At 40.5% G+C, this 27,038-nt stretch overlaps 1 protein-coding gene across 3 annotated transcripts; it reads right to left on the bottom strand.

The window, feature by feature from the left end:
- Positions 1 to 2,687: 2,687 nt before the first annotated feature.
- PRSS35 (serine protease 35) lies at positions 2,688 to 19,476 on the bottom strand. Of its 3 annotated transcripts, none has more exons than XM_027856193.1 (2): positions 19,321 to 19,476; positions 2,688 to 5,282 (listed from the first exon to the last, which is right to left on the bottom strand). In XM_027856193.1, the coding sequence occupies exon 2, from the start codon at positions 5,255 to 5,257 to the stop codon at positions 4,019 to 4,021; it is 1,239 nt and encodes a 412-aa protein (XP_027711994.1). In that variant the 5' UTR covers positions 5,258 to 5,282; positions 19,321 to 19,476; the 3' UTR covers positions 2,688 to 4,018. The 3 variants fall into 3 exon arrangements, 2 of the variants coding, with proteins under 2 accessions (XP_027711994.1, XP_027712003.1); XM_027856202.1 differs by lacking the exon at positions 19,321 to 19,476 and adding an exon at positions 18,543 to 18,579; XR_003568591.1 differs by lacking the exon at positions 2,688 to 5,282 and adding an exon at positions 18,568 to 18,645.
- Between the last annotated feature and the right edge of the window lie 7,562 nt (positions 19,477 to 27,038).

The following is a 27,038-nucleotide window of genomic DNA, read 5'->3' as shown; positions in this document are numbered from 1 at the left end:
TCTGCTCCATTCTTCTGATCTGGGCTGGTTTGCCCCCTTGTTAGGCAGCCTGGTAGCACTCTGCTCCTATGGGCTCCTCATGTTAGTGTCAGTCTTAGCTCCGGCTTTAGCTGTATTATAGCTTGGAACCCCTGAACTCAACCATCCACCAGCCTCAGCCTCCCCAGTAGCAAAGATTACAGGTATGTACCAGCATTCCTGGCTTCAGTGTTAAATTGAGGTTAATACTATATTCAAGTTACCATGAATTATTTTTGAGGCATTTGATTATGTTAACACAATAGCTCTAAGGCTTTTGAGAAGTGCAGCAAGCTGTACAGTCTTTGACTTGGTTACTAAGGTTCCCAAAACATTTTCAGTAGAGATAGGATTAAGCTGTAGCTTAGAACTTACTATGTGGGTACAACTGATTGGTAAAAAGGGAAGTAATTTCTAAAGGATATTCCTATAATCACAAGCTCTCAGAGTGGCAAGGGACCCGAAAATTCAGGAGTCATCTACTTCATCAAGATTCTCCTCTATCCTGTGTCTTTGTGTGTGGTTGTGATTGTGGTTTGTCCTTTGTCCTCAAAGAGGACCATGACATCAGAAATACGATGCCATGACTTGCAAGTCCCAACCAGGGAGAGCTGAGTCTCTATTTGAAGATCTGTAGTGATAGGGACTCTCTATGTCCCAACAAAAACAACAACAATAATAACTAGCATTTGTATAGCACTTGCAGGTTTTCCAAGCACTTTGTGTGTGTTGTCTTATTTGATTTGATCTTCATAACAACTGTGAAGTGATTGCTATCATTACCCTCCTTTTACAGATGATGAAACTGAGGCTGGGATGGGTCAACTGAATTGCACAGAGTCATACAGCTCATAAGAGTCTGGGGCAAAGTTTGAACTCAGGTCTTCCTGACTACAAGTCCAGCACTTTATCCACTGTGACACCTAGCTGCCTCCATATCATTCTGAGGTAGGTCTGATTATTAGGAAATTTTTCCTTATAGCAAACTAAAATTATCCTCCATTTAATTCTACCCCTTCAAGCAAAATAAGTCTAATCTGTCTTATACATGATATCCCCTAAAAATATTTTTAATGTCAGCAGGCATGCCTCCTATAAGTCTTTTTTTTTTCTCCAAGCTAAACATTCCTAGTTCCTTCAACCAAACTTCAGGCAGCATGGTTTCAAGATGTGAGTGTGAGTGCACCATCTTGGTTACCTTTGTTCTCATACAGTCTAGCTGATAAGCTTTGGACGTGTCAACAGACAACATCAAGGACATTGATAAATGTGCTTCCTATATTAGAGCACCTAGAAATGGACCAAATATTCTAAATGTGGTCTGATTAAGGCAGATTATAGTGGTACAACTGATTGATTCCCTTATTCTGAATCCCATGCTATATTACCCTAAACCCCTGAATAGACAAGCTCACTGATAGTCAGGTTCAAGTGACTGTCCTGTGGTAATGGAATTATCCCAACAATAAATTACAGCCCTCCCCCACCCCCCACCCCCCACATGCATCTATTGATGCAGCCCAAGATTGCCCTACTTTCTTTCTGGCTGATGTGTCACCCTGCTGACTTGTATTGAGCTTGAAGTCTACTAGGAACCTAGGGTTTTTTTTTCCTATGAACTGTTGTTGACCCATGTTTCCTTCCCATCACCCCATTTCTATACGGATGCCGCTGATATTTTGAACCCCAATGTATAGCTTTATGTTCACCTCTATTAAATTTCATCTTAGTAGATTTTTGCCAGTTCTGTCACCCAGTGCATTAGCTCTTCCTTCTAGCTTTGTGTCATCCACAAATTTGACAAGTCCACCATGGGATGCAGAATGGAAAGAATTATGGATTTGGAATCAGAGGTCCTGAATTCAAGTCCTGATTCTCCTATTTACTATTTGTGTGACCTTGAACAAGTTCCTTGAACTCTCTGGGCCTCTGTTTTATAGATGAGACATCTACAAAATGAGGATATAATAAATGACTTCCTAAGTCCTTTCCAGCTCTATAACTGTGACTGTATGATTTATATTTTTGTCAAAATTATTGATAAAAACATTGAACAGAAGAAAGCCAAGGGAAAAGCCCAGTAGCACTTAAGGAAAGACTTCTCTCCAGGTTGACATCAAATGATATGGGTCTTGTGGAGCTGAATCTTGTTAAGGAAAAGGGTGGACTGTATGACCTCAGAGCAATACATAAATCTTGTTGTTCAGGCATTTTATGACCCCATTTGGAGTTTTCTTGGCAAAAATACTAAAGCAGGGTTTGCCATTTCCTTGTCCTCATTTTACAGATGAGGAAACTGAGGCAGACAGGGTTAAGTGACTTGTCCAGGGTCATATAACTAGTAAGTTCTGAGGCCAGATTTGAACTCAGGAAGATGAATCTTCACACTGCAGGCCTAGTGTTCTATCCACTATGCCACCTAGCTGCCCCAATGTACATGAATACAATACATTTAACCTTAAGCACCTACCCCCCGCCTTTTTTAAAGTAGGGCCTGTGATTTCATAGATGTGAGGAGCTCCTGATGAAGAACACCCTCTACCAATACACTTGTCTTTAATTTGCAGTCTTAGAAAATTCCCTGTGGCACTGAGAGATTGAATGGCCCACCCAGTGACACACAGCCAGCATGTGTCTGAGGTGAGACTTGCATTCAGGTCTTCCTGACTACATGGCCAGCCACCTAGCCACTATATCCTACTTCCTTTTGCCTAGTTTGAATATATCTAACCACAAAAATGTTTATTTCCCTCAGATCTGTTATTATCATATAGAAGATGGCCAAGAAAAGATTTTTAGTTGTTGGCTCCGTAATGATGCATTCTTGTACTCGATGGAGCACCAGCAATAAAGCACCAATTAGCAAACACATATAATTATTTCACACAAGTTCACACACAGTACAAAAGAATGTGAGCTGGAACTGTATTTAAGTTGATTCCTCTGAATCCTGCATTTCAGGATTCAAACATACAGCTTGTGCAATGGTATAAAGGTATACCTAGGTCTCCTTAGAAGGAAAAACAAAAATATTTCTATGCTAAGCAAAGTATGAATTGGGTGAAAGTTAGGGGAGTGAGGGAAGCATAGCAATATCTTCCAGATGCCAACTAAGGCTCATAAACCCACAAGTCTTACCTGGGCTATTTGCTTCTTAGTTAGGAGATCCTTAACTTGGTTAACTTTCTTACCAAATGGGTCCCAAGACCATACCCGCTCTGAGTTGTGTTACTTGAACTTGGGTGAATTAATATGGATGCTCCCAGTAAGGAGATGATCTGATTAGAATGGCCAGTTCATTCAAAAACATGATTTTTTACATAGAAACAGAGAATATTAAAAATAGAATAGATGCCGAAGAACTGGCATATGTGACAGAAAGCTAATAATATTTGTCAGAAAAAAATAATTGTTTCTTGGGGAGGGAGAGTAACGGAATTTCTACTTTGAGAAAAAATAGCACCTAATAATACAGATTAATACAGTGTTTATACTCATCGGGTTCTTAGTATTTCTCAGCTGACCTATTTTAAATACTGTCCGTCGTGGTTTACCTGTTTCTGCAGATACAGTTCCACAAGTTCTATGGAGTGTCCATTACCTTAGATACTAACTAGAGCAGAACCCTGAAAACATGTCTATTGAGAAATTACCTATTATTAAATAGTACCAGTTTGAGGCTTCAAAATTTGCCTAATTTTTTTTAAGGCAGAAGGAAACACATTTAGTCACAAACAATTTAAAATGACCACAATTTAAAGAACAGTATAAACTTTAGCACTGGGGTGCTTGTTCCACTTTAGTAGCTACACAGACTTAAAATTCTCCTTTAAAAAATTATGAAAATATTCTCATTGTCTTTTAGGAATAATTTCCAAAATGCTGAAATGCTGATGATAGATGTCAAAGTCAAACATAACCTGAGATGAGGTGCTGTTGTAGTAACGTGAGATTGGTTTTTGCTGTGTTTTGGGAATGTGGCTTTTTGGGGTGGGCACAGTTAGCCATAAGTACAATCAGCATCATTTCCATGGATCCACAGGCAAATCTGTGCATACTTGAGAGGAGTGATGCGTACAGCAACATTATAATCCTTCTGGACTCCATTGACGTCCATCTGCTGGTGGCCTGAATAGATAGCAATGATCTTGCGCTTCCACTTCTTCTTGTCTGGGTCCTTTAGGCGGAGATAGATGCCAGATCCTGTAGAGCCAGGTTCCGCGTCACAGTACTGGTAGAAGAGGTCATTGGATTCATCTGACACGCTACAAAACCGGTAGACCAGTTGCCCAGATCTATCATTGTCAAAACCTGAGAAATGAATCATACTCCCAGGCATCTTCTTGATGGTTGGGCTGATGCCCAACTCCATATACTTCTTTTTGTGGGGGCGTTTCAATTCAAGAAGAGCATAGTCATAATCCAGAGCAACATTTCCACTTACTCCTTTAACCCAGCCTTTGGGAATGTGGGTTGTCTTGACCCTGGTCCACTGGAAAGAGGGATTACCCTCAGAACCTCTCTGACCCTTTCCTGATTCTTTCTTTCTTCTCCTTCCCTTGGATCTCATATTCAGCTCCTCTTGGGTACCCTGGGGTGGATCTACATACTCAGCTTCTCGTCGACTCCTCTTAGAACCTCTGGGTTTCTTGCCATTCCTCTTGGACCTCATCTTGAGCATCCCCACCCTTAGTTTTTTGCCCCCTTTGACATAGTCCCGTCCATCATGAATACAGTGAGCTGCTGTTAAGACGTGGTTAGGGGAGACGAGAATACCACTACAACCTGTGGAGAGCTTCACTGCTGTGCTGAAAGGGAAATTGGTTACAAATCGCTTGTCCAAGATACTGAAGCGACTATCAATGCCATAGACCTGTCGCTTTCTCCTGGGTGTTATTTTTCTTGTAGTGTTCTGAGTAGGCTCGAGCATCAGTCCCTGGACATTTACTTGGGTCAAGGTTCGAGTGCCATTCTCAAAGATAGTCTCATAGGAGAGGGACTCCTCCAACTCAGAAAGGCTTGGCACTGGCAGTTCCTTCTGGCATTCAATACCACATATTCCATTTAGCACCAATTTGGCATCTGCTTCAAATTTGGGGCTGGAAAGATGCAAAGTTCTTTCACTGACTACCCGAGGTATTTTTCGTAAGTGCCAGGTAAAATCCTGTTCTGTTTCAGAGCCACCGATGATGGTCCATGCAGGGGTAGAAAAGATCAGCCAGAAAAGTAGATTTTCCATTTTGATAGTACAACTCAAACTTGTCCTTCAAAAGGAAAAAGAGAAGGGTTAGTTTTTTATTGTCTAAAGATACTCATCAAATTTCACTAAAAGGTAGCAGCAATCCCATTTTTTTTATCTTTCCAAGTATGTTGAGAGTTTATAAGTGATTTTTTTTATTTGTCTATCTGATTGCTGGCCAGAAAATTAGTAAACTTACAAGTTAGAGATAAAGCATTATCCTTTTCCATACATTCCCCCTTAGTCTCTCCCAAAGCACCAAAGAAACAATCATAACCTCCCTTCCAACATCATAGCACAGGGACCCAGCAATGGTAGTCAGAGGTACTTTCCTAGATCTTTTATAGTTATAGTTCCAGGGGAGTAAAAATAAAATCACTTAAGACTTCTCATGAATCAGTATCTGAGGTTCCAGTGCCTGTGCAGGAATCTGAAACAGTCGCAGATCACAATGTTGTTCTATGACCTCTAGGTGGCAAAATTTGATTTTTTTTTTTAATCAGAATTAAACCATCTCTTGTTTGCAGTGTTGATGTGAATAAATAGCACTATAAAAATTAGACCCACACCTTAGTCCTTCTGTATGTGTCATAGGAGTAGAGATGCACTATACAATGATGTACACAGGGGTCATACTGTATTACCAATGTTCTGTTATTATTAGAAAAATAGGTCTAACAATAAAACTGAGCTGCTAAGGACCGAAAGAGTTTGGGGACACGTCAGGACACTAGGAAGCAAAGCAGAGGCTGACTTTAGTGGGGTATCCATGTACTTAAGCATTGAGGAGAATTACTCCTCTCATATATCTGCTGATGTTGCAGAATGAGTATGAGAATGATGAGAAGGAGCAAAGTAGAACTTTTGTTGTAGAAATCACCAATTAAGCAACAGCTTAATTATATGCCAGTGTTAGAGGTAGAATAATAATTAGTAATTTGCTAACTCCCATTTCTATAGTACATTAAGGTTTTCAAAGCCATTTTTACACAACGATCCTGTGTGGTAGCATATTGTAATTCTTTTTTTATTTTCATTTCAATTACAAAGTGGCAAAATAACTATAAAAATAACACAGGTACTATAAATCTCATTTTACAGTTGAGGAAAACAAGGCTTAGAAAGGTAAAGGAATAAAATTGCTGAGACTTACTTAAATTCTTAAATTATCTCATTTGATGGCCATAACAATGATAGAAGGTCAGTGATAGAGATATTATTATATACAGTTGACAAATGAGGAAACTGAGGCTCAAAGAAATTAAATGACTCAGTCAGCATCAACCAGTAGGTAAGTATATGAGGTAAGATTTGAACCAGGTTTTCCTGACTCCCTATCCGTCATTCTGTACACTATGCCACATTGGCTCTAACATGTCTATGGTCACAAAGTGAGTAAACCTCAGACATAAGATTTGAACCCAGGTATTTCCTGACTTCACAACACTTGCTGTCTTCTAAGGATTATTAGAGATTATCTTATCCTGCCTATCTCTAAGTCTAGAATGACCTTTTCTTAAATAAAGTAATGGCTGCTCTTTGTGATAACTGCTAACTTTTCAAGGTTTTCACTAATCATCCTTTTAATAATTCCATTAGGATTTAAAATCAAACTCAGTGGCCTCTAGTTTTCAGACTATTCCATAACCTTTTTTGAAAATCATAACATGGGGGCAGCTAGGTGGCGCAGTGGATAGAGCACCGGCCCTGCATCAGGAGGATCTGAGTTCAAATCCAGCCTCAGACACATAACACTAGCTGTGTGACCCTGGGCAAGTCACTTAACCCCAATTGCTTGGAAAAAAAAAAGAAAATCATAACATGTACTCTTCTCTAGTCCTACAGCGCCTCTCTCTGTCCTCCACGACATTGCAACATCACTAATGGGGGCTCAACAATTTCAATCACCAGTTCTTTCAGTACCTCAGAATATAGTTCATCAAGGCAAGGTGACTTGAATTCACCAAGGGTGGTCAGGTGCTACCTTGCTTACATCCAGAGCACCAATTCCCTATTAGACATTCTTGTTCTTTCCTCTCTAGTCCAAAGGTCATTCTCCTAGCAGAGAAAACTGAAGAAAAAACTGAACAGCACTGCCTTCTCTATTGCTGTTTGTCATCATCCCATCCACCCAAAAGCCATGGTCCTCTTCCTCCCCTGAGCCTTCTCTTTTCTTCTATAACTTAAAAACAACAACATGTCCCCTTTCTGATGTCTTTAGCTTTCAAGTTTCAGATCATTCTGAGTTTTAATGATTCTCTTACATCGCCACATTTTTTTACTCATTCTCTGTTACCTTACTTTGTTTGCATCTTCTGTACATATCCTCAGAAAATCTAAATTCATTGGGGAGCTGCCTATGCAGCCACATCACTTCTTGTTCATCAGACAACTCATGTTTTTTCTCCTTATTAGAATTACTTCTCTTAATGTCTTCAGAATTTCATCTTTGAGAGTTTCTTATTCGCCTTGGGCTGACTTCCCCTAAAGAAGTTTTAGTCCATAGATCTTCCCTATCCTTCCTTTGAATCCTTTGAAATCTGCTATCTTCAAATTTTGGGTGAATGTCAGATAATTCTCTAGCTTTTCTCTCTTCTACTGCAAACTTTAGGAGGGAGTGACTTATTTGGTATCAGTGTATATTTCTTTGTCTTCCTCTTGGTAGGAAGAAGTGAAATTTAAATAGTCAGTGACTAAATAAAAAAATAAATTTAGATAACCAGAAGTGCGTAGAGTACCAAAAGTCTATCACACAATCAAGAGGATTTCTCATTGGCTGAATTGAGTCAAGCATTGTAGACTTGACCAATTAGTTTGATAGGGAGTATCCAGAAGGACCAATTCCAAATTGGCTAAAGGATGTTGTTGGTAGTGGTATTTGGGGGGTAGAAGAGTTCCCTGCCCATGGAGTCCATGAGGAAAAAGACGCTTCTGACTGTGAAAAATCACAATGGGCGTAAAGGCCAAACTAGATTCAAGGACAGTAGCTATAGAGAAGAACATAAAAGCTAAGTACTACCCAGTCCAAGAATGGAGAGTTTTATTTATATCTTCACTTCTAATTATCTTGCTCCGGCATATTATTTTTGAATTTGTATACCGTATTTTCTTTTCTCTTATAAATAAACTTTAGAAAACATACTCTTGTGGTCTAGAAATGGAGTAGAAAGGAAAGAGGAAGCAGATGCCAGAATTGGGCATCTAGTTACGGTGGCAGTGGCAGGAGAACAGGGGAAAGGGAATTATGGATTGGTTACATATCTCCAAACCCATGGAGCTAAGCAGCTTCAGGACCAGTAGAATTCAGGAGAAATTTTGTCTCAAGTTGGGAGTTCAGTGATCAGGCAGTGGAAGGGGTGGGGTTGGGGATAGGATATTATTAAGTAGTGGTGAAATCACTGAAACCGGAAGCAAAGAGATGCTGGCTTAGATCAGCAAGGCCCAGGGCTGGTTCCCTCTTGCTTTCTTCCTTACCCTACAAGTCAACTGCACTTTTTGCTCTGTTATTGTCACAGGTAGAGCAAGGTTGTTAGTAAAACTATTTTATGTAAATATTCAACAAGAAAACATATACTCAGGAGTGTTCTGGAGCCTGTTCAAACAGCTCCTGAGAGACAACTGCTAAATTTTCAATGTGAGCATTTATTTACAGGTTGGAAATTGGCAAATGCTACAAACAAGGGCTTTATTTATTGTTTTGCTGATTGTCTCGACTTTAAAAAATGATGAAGAAAATGTTAATAATGAAGGTTGAACTTAAAAGTATGATGTAAGTACATTTTTTCCCCAGAAAGCCAGCTGGTAAACATTTACCGGCTCACTCCTCCATATTCCAGTCCCTTGTGGGTACAGAACCAAATTTAAGCCTGCTTCTTGTCATCAAGGACCACTGAACCTTTCAGGCTGACTTGGAAGCTGAATTTTCTTATACGTGTTGCCTCCCTCTATTAGATTGTGGGCTCTTAGAGAGTAAGAACTGTATCAGCTTTTCTACTTCTATCTCTGGCACTTAGCATAGTGCCTTACACATAGCAAGCATTTAATAAATGCTTTTTCATTCATTCATCTGAATAGCAGCATACATGTAAAAAACTGCCCATCTGCTTTGGAAAAAAGTGTTTACTGACACTTTACTCTGGAAAGAGTGATCATTTCAGCTGTTTCTACACAAAAATAACAATCACCACCTAATGCATCATTTTAAAACATAAAGGATGGTGATTCAATTCAACAAACTTTTATTGAGTGCCTAATATGCTTAATACCAACACACTATGCTAGGCACTATAGGAGACAAAGTTTTCGAAGTGATTTTGATTGCTGTGGGGAGGAAGGGGAAATGGAAATAATAAGAAAAAGGTCACCACCTTCACCAGGTCCACCTAGCCCTTTCTGGTCTTGTTCCTGAGCTGATTTGCATGGAAACCAAGGACATTATGGGGGTTGAAAAGAATCTTCTCACTCTCACCCCACTCAGCTCCTTTGCAGATTTGCCAAGTGGAGTCCCTAGAATGAGTTGAAGGGGACCCTGATGTCTGACGCAGTTGTTATTGTTGTTGTTTGCCCTTCATTCTCAAAGAGGACTGTGGCATCAGGAAGGTGATGCCATGACTTACAAGTGAATTGGATTTAAGTGAGTCAGGGCTGTGCAAAGGCATCAGCCTTACTTTCTCCTCCGGAGCTGTCTGGGTCTAGTGGCAACATATAGATCAGGATGACTGAGGATGGCCCCCGATGACCCAGTAGTGTAATAGTTTAAAGAAATTTTTGATCATAAGAATTCAGGTAAATATTTAGATTGAAAGCAGGAGGAAAAAAGGGTTCAAAAAACATGTCTAAGAACGACTAAGTCTTCTATAGTTAGCTCACTGGGTACTGCTCACTGGGGTCTACTTGGCTGAAGATGTAAAGGTAGCCCCTGGGGTGTATAAACCGAAAAGCTGGGTGATCTTTCCACCTTAAGAGAAGAGATTTTTTTTACTAACTGAAGACCTGAAGGTGGCAGCAGAGAGCAGTTCAGCAGAGATGGCTGATAGAGAACAAATCATCTCAGTATAACCAAGGGATGAATGAATGGGCATTTATTAAGCACTTACTGTGTGCCAAGCACTGTGCAAAGCTAAGATGGCATCATTAGAGGACACTGATGGCTTTGAAGCATTGAAGGTATGAATCATTGTGGCCACTCACATTCTCTGACTTATATTATGTCTTCTGCCTCTTCTCAGGTATTACCTCTACGTCCTCTTTCCCAAATAGTTGACACCAACTGTGGGAAAGTGTACCTGTGTGTGCTTGGGGGTGGGGGCATCTTTCTTGTAGTTTATTTGACTATACCAAATGTCTTTTCCTTCCAACTTCTGTATCTTCTGGTTGTCTGGGGTGGGGGGAGGGGGAACCATCTGTGGGAGCGTGGGAGCTGTGATTTTGAGTGAATACTAACCCAGTAATCTCACACCTGGGATAGCTTCCCTCTGCCTAGGGTGAGGGGAGGTTTCTGTGCTGCATGTAAATAAAACACAGTTTTTTGCCTTCTTTGAGCTTGGATTTAAAAAACAATGATTATGGAATCACAGAATCTTAGAGCTGAAAGAAACATCAGAAATCACCTAATCCAAATGTCTTATTTTATAAGTGAGGAATGTTGTTGTTCAATCATTTTTCAGTCATGTCTGACTCTTCATGATCCCATTTGGGGTTTTCTTGGCAAAGATACTAGAGTAGTTTGTCATTTCCATCTGCAGTTCATTTTATACAAGAGGAAACTGAGACAAACAGGGTTAAGTGACTTTCTCAAGGGTCACACAGGTAGTAAGTGTCTGAGGCCAGAATTGAACTCAGGAAGATGAATCTTCCTGAAGAAGTGAGGAATTCACACCTAAAAAGGTAAAGGCCACACAGCTAATTGGAGACAGATGCAGCACTAGAACTCAGGTTTCCCAGTTTTTAATTTAATGCTCTTTCCACTACAACACCCTGTTGTTTTATTGCATCTGAATTTAATCCAGGTTTTGATTCTTTTTTTAACTACATTAAGTAGCTGGAAATTTGAGTACTAAACATATTTAATAAGGAATAACTTTTTAAAATAGTTTCAAGTGAATGCTTAGTAAATTTTGCCACTCCATAGATTATTACTTTCAGTCTTTTAAAACCATGACATAATAAATGTCACTTGTCAGCTACGTGACAATATTTGAGAATGTCCAATATTACTAAAACACACAACCAAGTCTAGAAATATCATGGTCAGCTTGCAAAAGACAGGGCCTTATAATGTGACCTCAAAATCAAAGCAATTAGAGACCATACATTTGGTTAACCTTTCTAATTTAGCCTATAATTAAGCGTATTTTAAAATAGGATGAATACTGAAGAACACTTTACTTTGGAAAATCTGAGTTTGCCTTGTGGTGAAATTTAAATGCAACATCAGTGATAGCTGGTGCTGATGAAAGAAGCAACCCTGGAGCCTGTCTTCACAGAGCCTGCAAGTGACATTCATTCTTTCAAAGCAGTCGCATCCTGGGAGGTGGGGGCTGGCATACACTGAAGGCTCAGGTGTAGGCACCCTGCCTTCTCCCATTCCCTTTTCTTCATCCAGCCTTCTATGTAACCATGCACTCCATTCTGACTTTCCAAAGGACCAGAGGCGTCTGTTCCAAACCCCAGCCTTGGATAACAAGGCTGAGGTCAAAGCAGTCATGCTCTGCTGTGAGTCAGCCTACACAGCTGATTATGGGGTGGGCAAATCACAGATGGGAACATGGGGAAAGGGAGCGGCTTACAGGAATTAAATGAGAATATATATATATATACAGTATAAATACATATAAAATATATACACACACATATATAAATACACACACATATATGTATACATAATATGTATGTAAGTATATGTGCATATATACATATATAAGTGCTTTGCAAACCTGGAAGCACTATATACATGAGCTATTATTATTCATTATTATTATTATTACTCATATTTGTAGTCTGACGTCAGTTAGTGATGGCACAATTATGAGTCTATGAAATGATATTTGTCCATGACCTACCAATACCAAAAAGTGTCCAAATTTCCTTCTAAAGGGGCATTAAATTTTGTTTGTATACTTAATTTTTATCTTCCTATTAGTTTTTTGTTTTTTAGGCAGTTGGGGTTAAGTGACTTGCCCAGGGTCACACAGCTAGTGTTAAGTGTCTGAGGTCAAATTTGAACTCAGGTCCTCCTGACTCCAGGGTGGGTGCTCTATCCATTTCACCACCTAACTGCCCCTTTGTTTTGTTTTGTTTTTTCAATTGTCTTATCCCAGCTCAGCTGTGCTGCACACAACCAATATTCCATATCCTATTTCTACGCCTCCATCCATGCTGTCCTCCATTCCTGGAACACATTTTCTCCTCAGATCTGCTTCTTGGAGTTCCTAGCTCCCTTCAAAGCTCAGCTCAAATACCACCTCCTAAATGAGGCCCTTCCTGATTTCTACCTCCCATTACTAACTGCTAGGGCCTCCCTGACCCCAAAACTCTCTTTACATGCATTTTGTATTTTAGCATATGATCTCTATTAATAGAATGTAAGCTCTTCGAGGGCAGAGATCATTTTGGTTTTGTTTTTATATCTCTAGTGCCTAATAGGTTCTAAATAAATTCTTGTTGGCTCATTGATTGCCATTTATTAACTATGTGATCTTGGGCAAATAGCTTATATCCTCTGGGCCTCAATTTCCCCATCTGTAAAATTAGGGATTGGACCAGATCAGGGGTAGGGAACCTGTGGCCTCGAGGCCACATGTGGGTCAAGTGTACCCCTTTGACTGAATTCAAGCTTAGGTCCTTAAGTTCTGCCCTTTGGATTCAGACTTCACAGAACAAAGGGGGTTTGTTCTGTGAAGTTTGGATTCAGTCAAAAAGCCACACAGGGCAGTTGGGTGATAGAGCACCAGCCCTGGAGTCAGGAGGACCTGAGTTCAAATCTGACCTCAGACACTTGACACTAACTAGCTGTGTGACGCTGGGCAAATCACTTAATCCCATTACCTAGCAAAAAAAAAAGGGGGGGGGGTAAGGAGTCCACTTGAGGACCTAGAGAGCCACATGTGGCCTTGAGGCCTCAGGTTCCCTATCACTGGACTAAATCATCTCCATGTTCCCTTCCAGTTCTAAGTATATTATGATGTTATATTTTGAATATATATTTATTTTATTTATAAATATTTATTTTTAATTTTTGAAACCCCATAACTATTGCTTCATTCACACATTGAAAAAATTTATAGTTTTATAATATGTTTTGGTTTTAACTGAAGTTAGAGGACAGCACTGGGTTATTTTAATTATCTGTGTTCTGATAGCCATATTGATAGACATTTAGATTTTTGTGAAGCCCTCTCTCCCACCTCCACTTGTTAATATTGTACCGATCTTTTAAGGTCCATTCCAAATGATATCTCCTCCATGAAATCTCTTTTAATAATCCTCAGACTATCCTTCCCTCCCTTATACCTCAAATACCACTTAGTTTTTACTTCTTGCAGGAATGTGTCATGCAGCATTTTGCATTTTAGTTATTTGTGTCTGTGTCTCCTTATAAGGTTGTAAACTCCACTAAGGAAAGAGCTGTCTTTTTTTAATCTTCCTATCTCCTCCAGCAATGGTACCAGCACAATGCTCTAGAAATAACAAATAAATGTTTCATGGAGTCTTAGAGCTGGGAGAGACCTCAAAGGCCATAGAATCATAGATTCAGAGGCACTTGAGACATCCAGGGACCACTTTGTCCAATTCTCAAATTTTACAGAGGAGGGAACTGAGGCCCAGAGGGATTAAGTGACTTGCTTGATGTCATAGAGGTAAAGGAACAAATGAGAGAAGTGAGATTTGAATCCAGGGCCTCTGACACCAAAGCCAATGCTCTTTATGCTATATCTAGTCCAATCTTTAGCTTCTATAACATTTTCAACAAGTAGACTCCAGTGATTCAACTAATTTAAGACAACTCATTCCACTTCTGATAGTTCCGTTAGGAAGTTTTTCCTTTTCCTTATACTAGCATTCATTAAATGCCTACTGTGTGCAAGATACTGTGCAAGGTGCCAGGAATACAAAGCCAAGGTGAAAAACGATACTAGCCTCCAAGGGGCTTACATGCAACTAAATTTGTTTCTCTGCAGCTGCCACCCATTGTTCCTACTTTTACCCTCTGGGGTCAAACAGAGGAGCTTAGAATTGTCTTTCACACCTTGCTGAAGTTAAAGCCAGTTGTAAATTCAGATTGGTGATGTCAGTAAACAAATATATATTCCCTAAAACCCTTTTTTTGTCTCTTCTAGTCAAGGATATTTTTTAAAAGATTATCAGATTCCTATTAGTTAAATGATACTTGTATTTCAATAACTTATTTTTAACAGATAGAAAATATAGAATTGGGAGGCAGCTAGATGGTGCAGTGGATAGAACACTGGCCCTGGATTCAGGAAGACCTGAGTTCAAATCTGGCTTCAGACACTTGACATTACTAGCTATGTGACCCTGGGCAAGTCACTTCATCCCATTGCCTTGCAAAAAAAAAAAATACAGAATTGGTTACACATGTGTAACCTATTTTCCTCTTCATATTTAAATGAATCTTAACTCTTAACCCCTATATTCAACAGTTCAACATGGAACATGTCAGGTTCCATGTGCCTCAATTATTGGGTAGGAGTGCATTAGGGGTTTTGTCTCCATCACTTGTAAAGCTCTCAATTAAGCCCTGATGCCCTTGGGGACTAAAAATATCAGTTCCAAGGCCAGAAAAATCTAGAAATTTGTATTCAAGAAAAAAAATCTTCCTCACTGAGTTTTCCATAGGGACATATCACTACACTTAGGACCTACGGAGGGGAGAGAGTTACTTTTTATGTCTAAGATATAGTCTTTGTCCCAGAGGCATTCAAATTGATAGATCATTGGCCTAGAGCTTATATATCCTTCTAAAATGGGGCCCAGAAAGTTAAGTGATTTGACCAAGGTCACATAGGTAGTAAGCATCAGAGGTATGATTGGAACCCAAGTCCTTTGACAATACAGAATAGTAAGTACGTAATAAATGCATGTGGTTTGGGAAGCATTGTGGTGCATGGACATTGCATTTAGAGTCAAAGGACCTAGGTTCAAATCCTGACTCTGCTTACTACCTGCGTGACCTTGGGTAAATCACTAAACCCCTCTAGGCTATTTCCTCATTTATGAAATGAGGAAATTAGACTACATAATCTCTTAAGTTCCCTTTTTACTCTATATACTATGATTCTATGACTGAAAAGGTCAAAGTCATAAAGAGTAGGGTGTTACTCAGTACTTAGCACAGTGCCTAGCACATAACAGGTGATTATTAAATGTTTATTAATTGTTGCTAGAGAAATTGAAAATTGAAACAATATCAACTTCCTCCTACGAAGAACCCTCTGACATATTTTTAGCTCGTGTGATCCCTGAAGTGCCTTCTAACTCTAAAATTCTGTGATTTTCTTATTAAATGAGAAACATCATTAATTTTCCAGTTTGCGGGTACATGACAATTTTTCGTTCCTGGCTAGAAATTCTCATGCTTTATACCTCAAGACCACTAGGTGGCAGAACCAGACAGAACATAGCGATTCTTGTCACTTTGACTCGGGGACTTAGAATTTTCAAGCTGGAAGAATTCAGAGGTCATCCAATTTGACTCTCTCATTTCATACTAGAGGAAACTGAGGCTTACTGTATTCATTTGAATTATTATTCAGTGTGCCACAGTGGATAAATAATGGCCCCAAACCAGGAAGCTCTGAGGTTTAAAATCCCTGCTCTTTGGGCTCTGGGTGGCTTTCCAAGCTAAGGTACAAAGTACTGACCTGCACTGGCAGAGGGAGGTGCCTTTTTAGATAATTCCCTATATCAATGAATCAATGAATCACAGGTGTAGCCCTATCTCTGTTCCTCTCCTTATTTTTCACTCAGCTGTGAATTATATTTTACTTTGAAAGATTCAGTACAAAAATGGTTAACAGAGTAATAGAGTAAAATGCTTTCATGATAACTGATATTATAATATATTATAATATAATAATATATCATCTCATTTAAATCTTAGGACAAACTCTGTAAGGAAAGTGCTATTATCCCCACTTTACAAATGAGGATACAAAGTCTCAGGAAGGTTAAATGATTCTGTACAACTAGTTACTGTCGGAAGTGAGACTTGAACCCTGACTTCCAAGTCGAATCCACCATCCTTTGCCTCTCACACATGGAATGTATTACATTAAGAAAACCTCCCATGTAGTCTACATAGTATGAATTGATGAACGGAGGGATAATATTATCCGTTAGCAGCCAACTTTCTGGGAGATGTTTGCCAACCATCAGGGCTGTGCCAATTGATTTCCCCTGACCCAGATCCCTGCTGAATCTTCTAAAGTTGCACAGCCATCCCATTCATCATGCTGCGGGAACTCTCGTTAGCTCACTCCCCACGTCATGTATGTCGAGACTTAGGAATACTTGAATCAATAAACAAATCCTAAGCTTTTTGTTGGCTTCTCTATGGAAACAAATGGCAAAAGACTGTTCCAATTGATATTGGGAAAGTCTGTGGGCCTATTTTTAAATGTAGTTTGAAGAATGGAAACAAAATAATGTCGGTGACATTTTGCAATAGTTTGGGGGGAAGGCTGATGGCAGAGGCACAGCTGACTGATTCAGTCATATGGTTACTTCAGTTCACTTTAAAAGTTTCCAATTGTTTTGGGTGCCTCAAAGTCTTAGCAGTACAGTCTCACTATATACAGTAGGTGTATTTCTAGAAAGCTTTGTTTCAAAGAAATTTGGATCTATTAACCTGGAACTTATTCATTAAAGAAATCCTGCAATGAATTCTTCTGTAAAACAAAGATTCCTGCCAAGTGAATAAGGAGGAAAAAAAAAACATCAAAATGAATAAGGCATGCCCTCTAGGTTTTGGCATACTGGGTTTTCTTAAAGCAAAAAACACATAAATTCTTGTTGGTAGGCTATTTTCCAGGCTTTTCAATTTACTTAAACTCACAATGCTTTTTAGCTTAGACACTTGTCACTTTTAACTAGTCACACCAAATAGGAATTGAACATGAAATCTAGAAATACAAATCACTTCAATAGAATATAAACTTCTTGAGGTCGTGGACTGTTTAGGGTTGGTGGTATTATTATTATTGTTATCATTACTGTTTTGGTCTTTGTATTGCCAGCGCTTTGCATAATGTCTGACACATAGTAGGCTCTTATTGAATTGAAATGAATTTAATAAAATAATAATGTCCTTTATTTCCAATAGAAGGTAAGTTGCTTAAGGGCAGAAACTTACATTTTTCTTTTTGTACATCAAATAGTAGCAAATAGTAGGCACTTAATACATGCTTGTTGATTGACTGATTCTGTGTTCTGTGTTATAGGATTTCAAGTTAGAAGGGACCTCAGAGGTCATTTACTCTGACCTCTGCATATTAGAGATGAAGAAATACCTTCTTATAAAGATAATTTGCTTACACAGTGGGTAAACACCAGTTTTAAATGCAGTGAATATGACTTGGTTATCTAAGATAGGTTGAAATAAACAAATGGTTCATTCAATCAGAAGAAAATCAATGCTAACCAATACTCATTACCTTTACCACCACCCCCCACCTGCCTCCCAACACTTTCTACAGAAAATACAGATAAAGTAAGCCCTGGATTTGGAGGCAGAGGACACAGGTTTGAGTTCTAGTGCTATTATTTAACTACCTGTTTGTTCTGAGACAAATTATTCAACCTCTCTGGGTCTCAGGTTCCTCATCCTTAAAATGAAAGCAGTGGCCTAAGTAAGCCTCCAAGATGCTTTCCACCTTGAAATCTATGATTCTATGAACATTTATTTATAACTAGACCAAATGTCACACTGCCAGCATTGCTTCCCCTGTCCAATTCCTTTCTAGACTTCAAACCCTCTGACAATTATTAATCAAAATCAAGTCTTATAAAATGCTTGGTTACTCTTTTCAAGCCTAAATGTCTCATGTGGGTGACGTCTCCTCTCTTCTCCCTCAAATATTGAGCTAGTTTGATTCTAAATACGATTCTACAGATGGCAAAGTCATTTTCAAGAATTTTCAGATTTGCTCATTCCCTGGACCCCTTGTTCCCCAGCATGAAAGCCATCAGGTTAAAAGGGGCAACTCCTATTTCAGAACTCTGTAGGGGAAATTAAAGATAGGGAAGAAAGCCAGACTGTACTTACAGTCTTCTCCTCTCCAACAGAGGCACTAGTGGGGAAATGATGAAGGGGATGGGCAAGACTTTGTGAATGCTCCCTCTGGGCTCTTTTGCTTGTCTGTGTGCAGCTAGGTTGATAGAAAAAGGAAAACAGAGAAAAAGAAAACCACCCATTATAAACCTGCCAAAGATACTTTCAACAAGAAGAGTAAGCTTTCCTGGAATGGGTTTTACACCTTTTTCTTAAAATGACATCTGTTAATAATTACATAAATTAAAAGGGAGGCAAATCCTTCGGTACTGCTTAACTAGCAAGAATTTCATTTGGATTCCAAATGAAACACTGTCACTTAATATTTAAAGCATCTGTAGTAGCAGAAAACTTCTCTGCAACTCTATTGCCCAGACTAGAAGCTGTCCAACAGAAAATTTCTGGAGGTGCTGAGCTAGGTCCTCATCCTTGGAGCACTGAAAAGTTCTGTTGTCTCAAGAGTCACATCCCTTTTGCAGGGATCCTCCCAGGGTCTTTGAGAGCATGGGAATGTAAGTTAAGCAAAAATGAGAAAAATTCTCATGCATTAGAGTCATGGGATCAAAGAATCACAGCTTTGAACTTGACGGGACCTCAGAAACCATGTAATTCAACTCTCCTTCATTTTACAAATGAGGAAACTGAGGTCAAGGAAGTGAAGTGACTTGACCGAAGTCAGTGAGACGCAGGATTTGAATCAAGATCCTCTGACTCCCAACCTGATATTCTGAGTCATACACATGCATCATGAGAAAGGTGGCTTGCTCCCTACCTGTTGGCTCCGGAAATGTGAGTGGAATGACGGCCGCAGAGATGCTACCCAACTTGGCTTAGGGGATTACCGTTTCGGTCAAGGAGCCTCGTGGGTAAAGGAGAGCTCCAATGCCATGGGCTACCAGGGCATAGGCAAGGGCTGGAGTCACCACCAAAGAGCCCTGGAGGAGACTGAGGAGGCAAAGTTGAAGCCGGGTGGTTCTTTCCAGAGAAGGGGGGTAGGGAGGAGGGAAGAGGGAGGGGGAGAAAAAAGGGAGGAGGGAAGTAGAAGAGGAAAGTGAATGACTCCCAGGCTTCGGAGCGAGCTCAGGGTGAAGAGACATGGGAGGGGTCTTTTTCTGGAAAGGAAGGAGAGGAAAATGAGAAGAGGGTGGGGAAGGAGAGAGGGAAAGGAATCTAGAGGGCAGGGGGAGGGAATTCTTCGGGGACTGAAAGAAGAGAGGGAGGAGGGATCAGAAATTCTGGGGAGTGCCCTATCCTGAATGAATTAAAAGGCATAAAAGAAAAAAAAAGTGACCTCGCCCTAGGAATTCAGTCTCAGCATCTCCCAGCAGGGATGCCCGCTTCTCTGGGTGGTGGGATGGAGCCGTCCAGTAATGAATTAAAGGGTCCTTTGGGCTCTCACTGGGAGAGGGGTGGGGAAAAAAAGGGTGGGCGGGGAATGGGGTCGGAGCTCTCAGAGGAATCGGGAGAAACTAAGATCTACAAGTCCTAAATAAGTTTTGCCTTCTTTGCACTTAGACAAAGCGCACAGCACATTTTTTTTTTCTCCCCGGGCAAATCATTTGCCTCTTCCCTCGCAGAAAGGATTCCCCTCCACTCCCAAGACCTCTGGCCTTCCTGGAAAGTGAGGCCCTAGTGCGTGGTGCACCCTGTCCCCAGTTCTGAGGGAGGAAGGATGGATCTAGGGCGACGAGGAGAGCCCGGTGGTCAAACGCTCTCCCGGGGAAGGTTAGGAGCCGAGTGAAGTTCCCATGTCTTTTCATACTCATCTTGGATCTTTGAAGACCATATGGGACTCGGGGTCAGGAGGTCCCGAATGGATGCTGAAACATATCAGTTGCGTGATTTGTGACTTGCCACTTAAAATCCTCATCTGTAAAATGAGAATAATAAAGTATAGAATTGAAGTGAGGACAGTGCTGTTGAAAAAAAATTCTTAAATCATATGCGAGATGCAGTGTGGTGTAATGGATGGAAGACATAAATTGAGGTCTTGCCTCTGACATCCCTAGGACTTTGGATCAGAGACGCTGGACAAGTAATTTTACCTCTCAGTGCCCCTGGCAATTTTCTGAGACTGAGTGACTAAAAGGTAAGGCAGAAGGACTTTCAACCCTGAGAGTTCACAATACCTATGAGATCACAGGTCCATGACTATATGTGTGTGTGTGTTAAGTATATGCTCTGACTCACTCTCCTCAGAGCCAAGCAGGCTCCATCTCTTCACCCTTGTAGGGCAGGGGTGGGGAACCTGCGGCCTGGAGGCCACATGTGACCCTCTAGGTCCTCAGGTGCAGCCCTTTGACTGAATCCAAACTTCACAGAACAAATCCCCTTAATAAAAGAATTTGTTCTGTAAAACTTGGACTCAGTCAAAAGGCTGCACCTGAGGACCTAGAAGGCCACATGTGGCCTTGAGGCCGCAGGTTCCCCATCCATGTCTGGAGTATCCTAAGGGGGTTAGGAGCATTCTTTTCTTTAATACCACCATCTGGAGCCCTCATAGGCTGCTATCTCCCCAGTGGCTCAGTTCCATATAACCACTTAACATCAATTGGCTTTAACAAAGGGTCCAGTAGACCACTCCTTGCTCCTTGGGACATTGATGCTGGGCTGGTTGCAAAAATTTGTCTGGATTTTCACTACTGGATTCATGTAGCTTCTTCTGCTGACCCAAATTAATCCCTTCTTAGCATCAACCAGCTGTGTTCCCTCTATTGTTAAGTGCCATTCTATTTAATATCAATTACATTTACAAAGGGATATTTATTTCAAAGATACAGCAGGAACAAATACAAACATTTCCCACAACATCTGGGGACATATGTATTACTTAGCTCAGTTCCTACATAGCATTTGGCTACCCACGTTCATGTCCAGATATGACCCTACTGTCAAATGAGTCTTCATCTCAGTTTTCTCTGGCCTGGGTCCAAACGGTACTCCCAAAAATTACTTCTTGTTTCTGGGGCATCAATACAGCACAGACTACAGACTTCAGTCTGGTGTCCAACCAAGACTGGTGGCTTGCTTCTGAGCTTTGAAGCTCACAGGGTTGGAGACTCAGCTCCCTTCACCTAGAACTGAGAACAAATGCAGAGGCCAAAGCCTGTTTCTTGGGGCCATATAAAAAGGCAAAGACACAGTTCCTGCCCTCTAGGAGCTTACATTACAAACAGCTATATATGTACGTGATACTTACACAGAGTAGATGGAAGACATCTCAGAAGGAAAGTTGTTGTGGGAAAGAGAACACAAAGGTCTCCTTTGGAAGAAGGAAATTGAATTGAGTCTTAGAAGGAAGCCAGGAAGGCCTTCAGGCTGAGTTGAGGAGGGAGAGCACTCCAGGCATAAGGAAGAGCCAATGTCTGTCAAAGGAATACCAAGTTGGGAGGGGGGGTTGTTGTAGATTTGTAGGGTACAAGGAGGAGCATAAAGTATAAGAAGACTGAAAGGATCCAGATTATAAAAAAGTCAAACAGATTTTATATTTGAATCTGGAGGCAATAGGGAGCCACTAAAGATTACTAGGAGAGGGGGGGTGACATAGACCTATATTTCAGAAAGAGCCCTTGACAGCTAAGTAAAGAATGGACTGGAGTGGGGAGGGACTTGGGTCAGGTAAACCAAAAAGAAGGCTATTGCTAAAGTCCAGGTGGGAGGTAATGAGGGCCTACATGGGTGGTGTTAAACTCAAATAGAAAAGATGGGGGGAGGGGCACCAAACTGTACCTAAGGGTCTCTGAGAGCCACATGTTAACCTAGAAAATCACTTATTAACATTATGTTTAATCATATTTTTATTTTGTTAAATATTTTCCAATTCAGTTTTAATTTGGTTCAGGCCACAGTTGAGGGTGTTGAGGGCCCATGTGTGACACCTATGTCCTACACCAAGGTGGCAGCTCTGTGAATGGAAAGAAGGGGACATAGAGGAGAAATAGTATGAAGGTAGAAACGACAAAATTATGTAAGTATTAATCAAATGATAACTTCTGACAAGAAAGCATTCTTGTTTGTTAAATTTACATAACCGTGTTTGGAAGTGATTGTGATCTCCAGATAAATCAGTTGTATTTGGTCTAGGAACTCTATCTAAAGACTGGTAATTTTTGTGAACCGTGTATGTAAGGACTGTGCTGGATGGAATGGTGAGACTCTTTACGTGGCATTTACCAGACCAATAAGAATTATGCTACATGTCTTGTTTAAGCCTTTAGTATCTCTCTCTTTTTTTTTTTTTTTTAGTGAGGCAGGGGTTAAGTGACTTGCCTAGAGTCACACAGCTAGCAAGTGTTATGTTATCTGAGTTCACTGACTCCAGGGCCAGTGCTCTATCCACTGCGCCACCTAGCTGCCCCAAGACTTTAGTACAAGGCACTGGGGAAAGCACTTGAAAGGACAACACTCCAGCCTCCCCAGAACCCCATACAACTTTCTAAAATTTGAAATATGGACAAATGTGCAAAATGCACCCCCAGGTGATTTGCAGAGGATGGCCAATATTTAACCAAGAGAAGGGAGTAGTAGGGATTGAATTGGACTATTGGAGACATTCCAGGGAGCATGTGCTCAGATTTCCCTTGAAAACTTCCAAGCCCATGGTTCCTAGAATGGGCCCTATAGATCAATTCTGCCCCTGAGATAGATATATAGATATAGATATAGATATACACACATATGTATGGGTGTATGTGTATATGCACATACATACATACACATATATACACATTTATATAATATATGGAGAAACAGAGAAGAGAAGAGAAAAGAGAATGAGAGAGATAAGAGGGAAAGAGGAAGGGGAGAGAAAAAGAAAGAGAGAGAGGGAAAGAACTATTACTGAAAGGCAGGCAGAGTAGGGGAAATTATGCTAAAGTCAGAAGAGCTGGGTTTCATCCTGTCTTAGACACCAATTAACTATATGACCCTAGGGAAGTCACTTAACTGCTCTGAGCTTCACTTCCTTTATCTGTGAAATGGAGTTGGAAAAGATGGTCTCTGAGGTCCCTTTCACCTTTAAATCTATGATCCTATGATGTGTAAAATGAAGATATTAATACTCAAACTATACCTGTCTCGCAGGGTTGTTGTGGGGAGTTCTCTCTCTCTCTCTCTCTCTCTCTCTCTGTATCTGTATCTGTCCCTGTCTCTCTGTCTCTCTGTGTGTCCGTCTCTGTCTTTCTGTCTCTCTCTCTGTCTCTGTCTCTCTCTATATATACATATATGTGTATACATCATTTTCCTATAGTAGCATGATTGGACTAGAGTACATCCCATGGAGCTGGCATTCAACGCATTCCCTTCCAGTGGGACTTGTGTTCTGGCTCCTCGCTGAAAGACATAAATGGCTTAGCAGCTCCTGGCTGGTTCCCCAGTCCTCATGGCTGTTGTCATGTGTTGTGTTGAAGATAATCGGTTGTAGCTCATACCTCTCTGCTGTCTGAGCAATTCACAAAGTCCAGAACTTCTGACCAGCTAGGCCTGGCCCTTCAGTCCCTTTAGTTACAGGATAATCCATTCAAAGGTTATCTCCTTAACTAAGAAGTGTTATAATAGCAGACACCACCTCTACCAACTCAACTAACTCTTAAATTCATGAAGTAGCTGCCGAGACTGGAAAGATTCATCACTTTTTCATGACCTGTCAGTCAGTCAACAAGTATTTATTTAGTGCCTTCTATGTGTCAGGCACTGTGCTACGTGCTAGGGATACAGAGAAATGTGCGGGAGTGCACTCGAGAGCGAACACACACACACACACACACACACACACACACTCCTGCTCTCAAGGAGTTCACAGTCTAATGATTTGTGTTCAGGGGCATTGGGGATTTATTAGCAACTAGCTGGCTAGTTGGTATAATGAATAGAGTGCTAAACTTTGAATCGGGAAGACCTAAGCTTACACGTGACCCTAGACAAATCACTTAGCCTTCCCCAGTATACTCATCTGTAAAATGGGGATAACAATAGCACCTTGTCTCATTGGATTTTTGTGAGGATAAAACGAATTAACATATGCTTTGCCCAGCTTACGATGCTATATAAACGTAGGCTATTATTATTATCTCCTGAACTTGGCCGGTGTTCCTATAAACTAGCAGACGGCATTTTCAGGCTCTGTCCAGACTAGAGCTTGCTAGAGGCTCAGACCAAAATAGAACTGTTTTTCCTCTGATAGCAGAATATATCACAGTGGTCAAGGACAGCTAAAGAGAAACAGGGAGAGGAAATTCTTTACAATCCAGATTCAAGCTCTGATTCTCTTGAAATGCCATCTCTTTGGGCAACCGTAGATTGTGGCCAGTGACAAAATCACAGTAAGATGGAAACATGTGTGAGAAGGAAGGAGGAAATGAGAGACAATTACACAGCAGAGCTTGTTATCCATCAAGACTGCCTCCAGGTAGCTTGAGTCCCTGCAGGGTAGGGATTCTTTACTTGCGAGCATAGAGGGTCTGCGGCTAGATTTCAAGGGGTTCATGAAATTGTTTATTTATTTAGTATTTTGATAACCATATTTCAATAAGTTTTTTGTAACTTCATTTATTTTATTTTATGCATTCAAAAATTTGACTCTTAGAAAGGGTTCATAGGCTTCCCCAGATTGTCATTGGCCACAGGAGTCAAAATATTTGAAGACCAAGTGTGGGACCAAAGAGATTAAAAGTTTTATTACTGGTGGTTTTAAATTTTTGAAGAGGTAGAGACTTAGCATAAACAGTAGCTTCATAGAGTTGTTTTTTTTTATATTTTAGTCCCTAATTTTAGAGTTTGTATATTTAACCACCAGGTGGCATTCATATCCTCTGCCTGGGGAGTCAGTCCCACACTCATCTTGATGGGTTTGCACGTGTCCCTCTGGGAAGAAGTGCTGAGTAATTGCAATGCTTTCTGTGGCTCACCAAAAGCTGATGACCTTTATACTGAAGAAGCTCCACTTCTCTCTAGAGCAACCCTGGCTCTGTTGTTAAGGGGTATTTGTTGATCTCCCCAATTGGAACTTGACTCTGAGCCCCAACCCACTGGTGAAACCTTATCTCCTTTATTGAATTTGCTTTATTTCAATGAGCCCTGGGCTCAACAATCTAAAATGGAAGGAATTAGAGAGGCCATCTCCTCCAAACCTGTCACCTTACAGATGCGGAAGCTGGGACCAAAGACATTAAGTAACTTGCCTAAGGTCATATAGGTAGTGGCAAAGACAAGATTTGAAGTCAGGTCTTCTGATTAAGACTCTCTTTTCCGTAATATACAGAAGTAGACAAGCATGCTTGTGTTTTACATGCTCTGGGGCAACTCTTCTAATATCCTCTTGGTAGCTAGGTGGAGCAGTGAATAGAGAGTGGAACTTGGAATCAGGAAGACCTGAGTTCAACTATGGCCCCAGACACTGATTAGCCGTGTGAAGCCAGGCAAGTCACTTAACCTCAATCAGCCTCAGTTTCCCCAACTGTAAAATGGGAATAATAACACAACGCACTTTGCAGGGTTGTTGTAAGGATCAAGTGAGATAATATTTGTAAAGGGTTGGTACGTAGTAGGTGCTATATAAATACTTATTCTCTCCTTCCCAAAACCCTTTTGCACTGGTAGGTCTGGTCCCCAGAGCTTGGGAGATTTCTCGTCCTCTCAGTGTTCTAGGGATAGCCCTGAGAGTTTGTGAGATGTTTGTCTAATGCTATAACTCATGAGTCTCTCCCAGGACTATCCTTCTGCCTCCCACCCAATGATTACCAGTTGATACCCATTAGTCAGAGTTAATTAGCTTTGAGAAATAGGAATTTACTAGATTAGTATGGTTGGTATAAAATATCCACCTCTCCAAAGTCTGTCTCATACTCTCCCAAAAGTTCATGTAGCATCTTGGGGGAAGTAGGCTCAAGCACAAGGGGCGAAGGAGAGTGACTTAAGAGATTCTAGTTATTGGGGGGGGTCTTTTTTTTCCCTTTGTGGGGTAGTCACAAAGGTCCCCTTGGGTATGGTATAGCTTTTCTGTTGGGCTTCTGGTAGAACTTTGAAGCTATCTTTCTTCATCATGTCCAGTCTGTCCTTAGTTCCCAACATAGACACCGTTTCTAGTTTCTGTTGTACCTGAGATGTTGTTATAACTGATTTTTTAAAAAAGCGCAATTCCTTTGGTCCTCCAAAGTTCACAAGGTCTTACTCTGGCAACGTTGAGTGAGGATAAGGGGGACAGGGAGTGCAGAGATGTGGTGAAGTCAGTTGTTTTTCCTCAAAATATTCACATTTTCTTCTATTTTTAAAGATGTTTGGACTTCATTTTATTATTTCTTGATGTCTCATGGAGTGATTAGTTTGCATGGGGCCAAATCTAATTCTCAGGGAGTTATTTTCTTCAATAAGGTTTTGTACCTCATTTTCTATTTTTTATACCCTTCTTCCATAGCTCTCATTTGGTTTTTAAAATAAATTTTAGTTCTTTTAAAAAAAAAACTCTAAAGTGTGACAACCTTCTGCTAAAGTTCT

This window comes from Vombatus ursinus, unplaced genomic scaffold, assembly GCF_900497805.2.
Source record: "Vombatus ursinus unplaced genomic scaffold, bare-nosed wombat genome assembly UNPS02000582.1, whole genome shotgun sequence".
NCBI classification, from domain to species: Eukaryota; Metazoa; Chordata; class Mammalia; order Diprotodontia; family Vombatidae; genus Vombatus; species Vombatus ursinus.
This window is presented reverse-complemented; position numbering and strand designations above follow the sequence as displayed.

Bases quoted from the DNA above. Each gene is read 5' to 3' on its own strand.
- PRSS35 (XM_027856193.1), bottom strand. From the start codon at position 5,257: ATGGAAAATCTACTTTTCTGGCTGATCTTTTCTACCCCTGCATGGACC.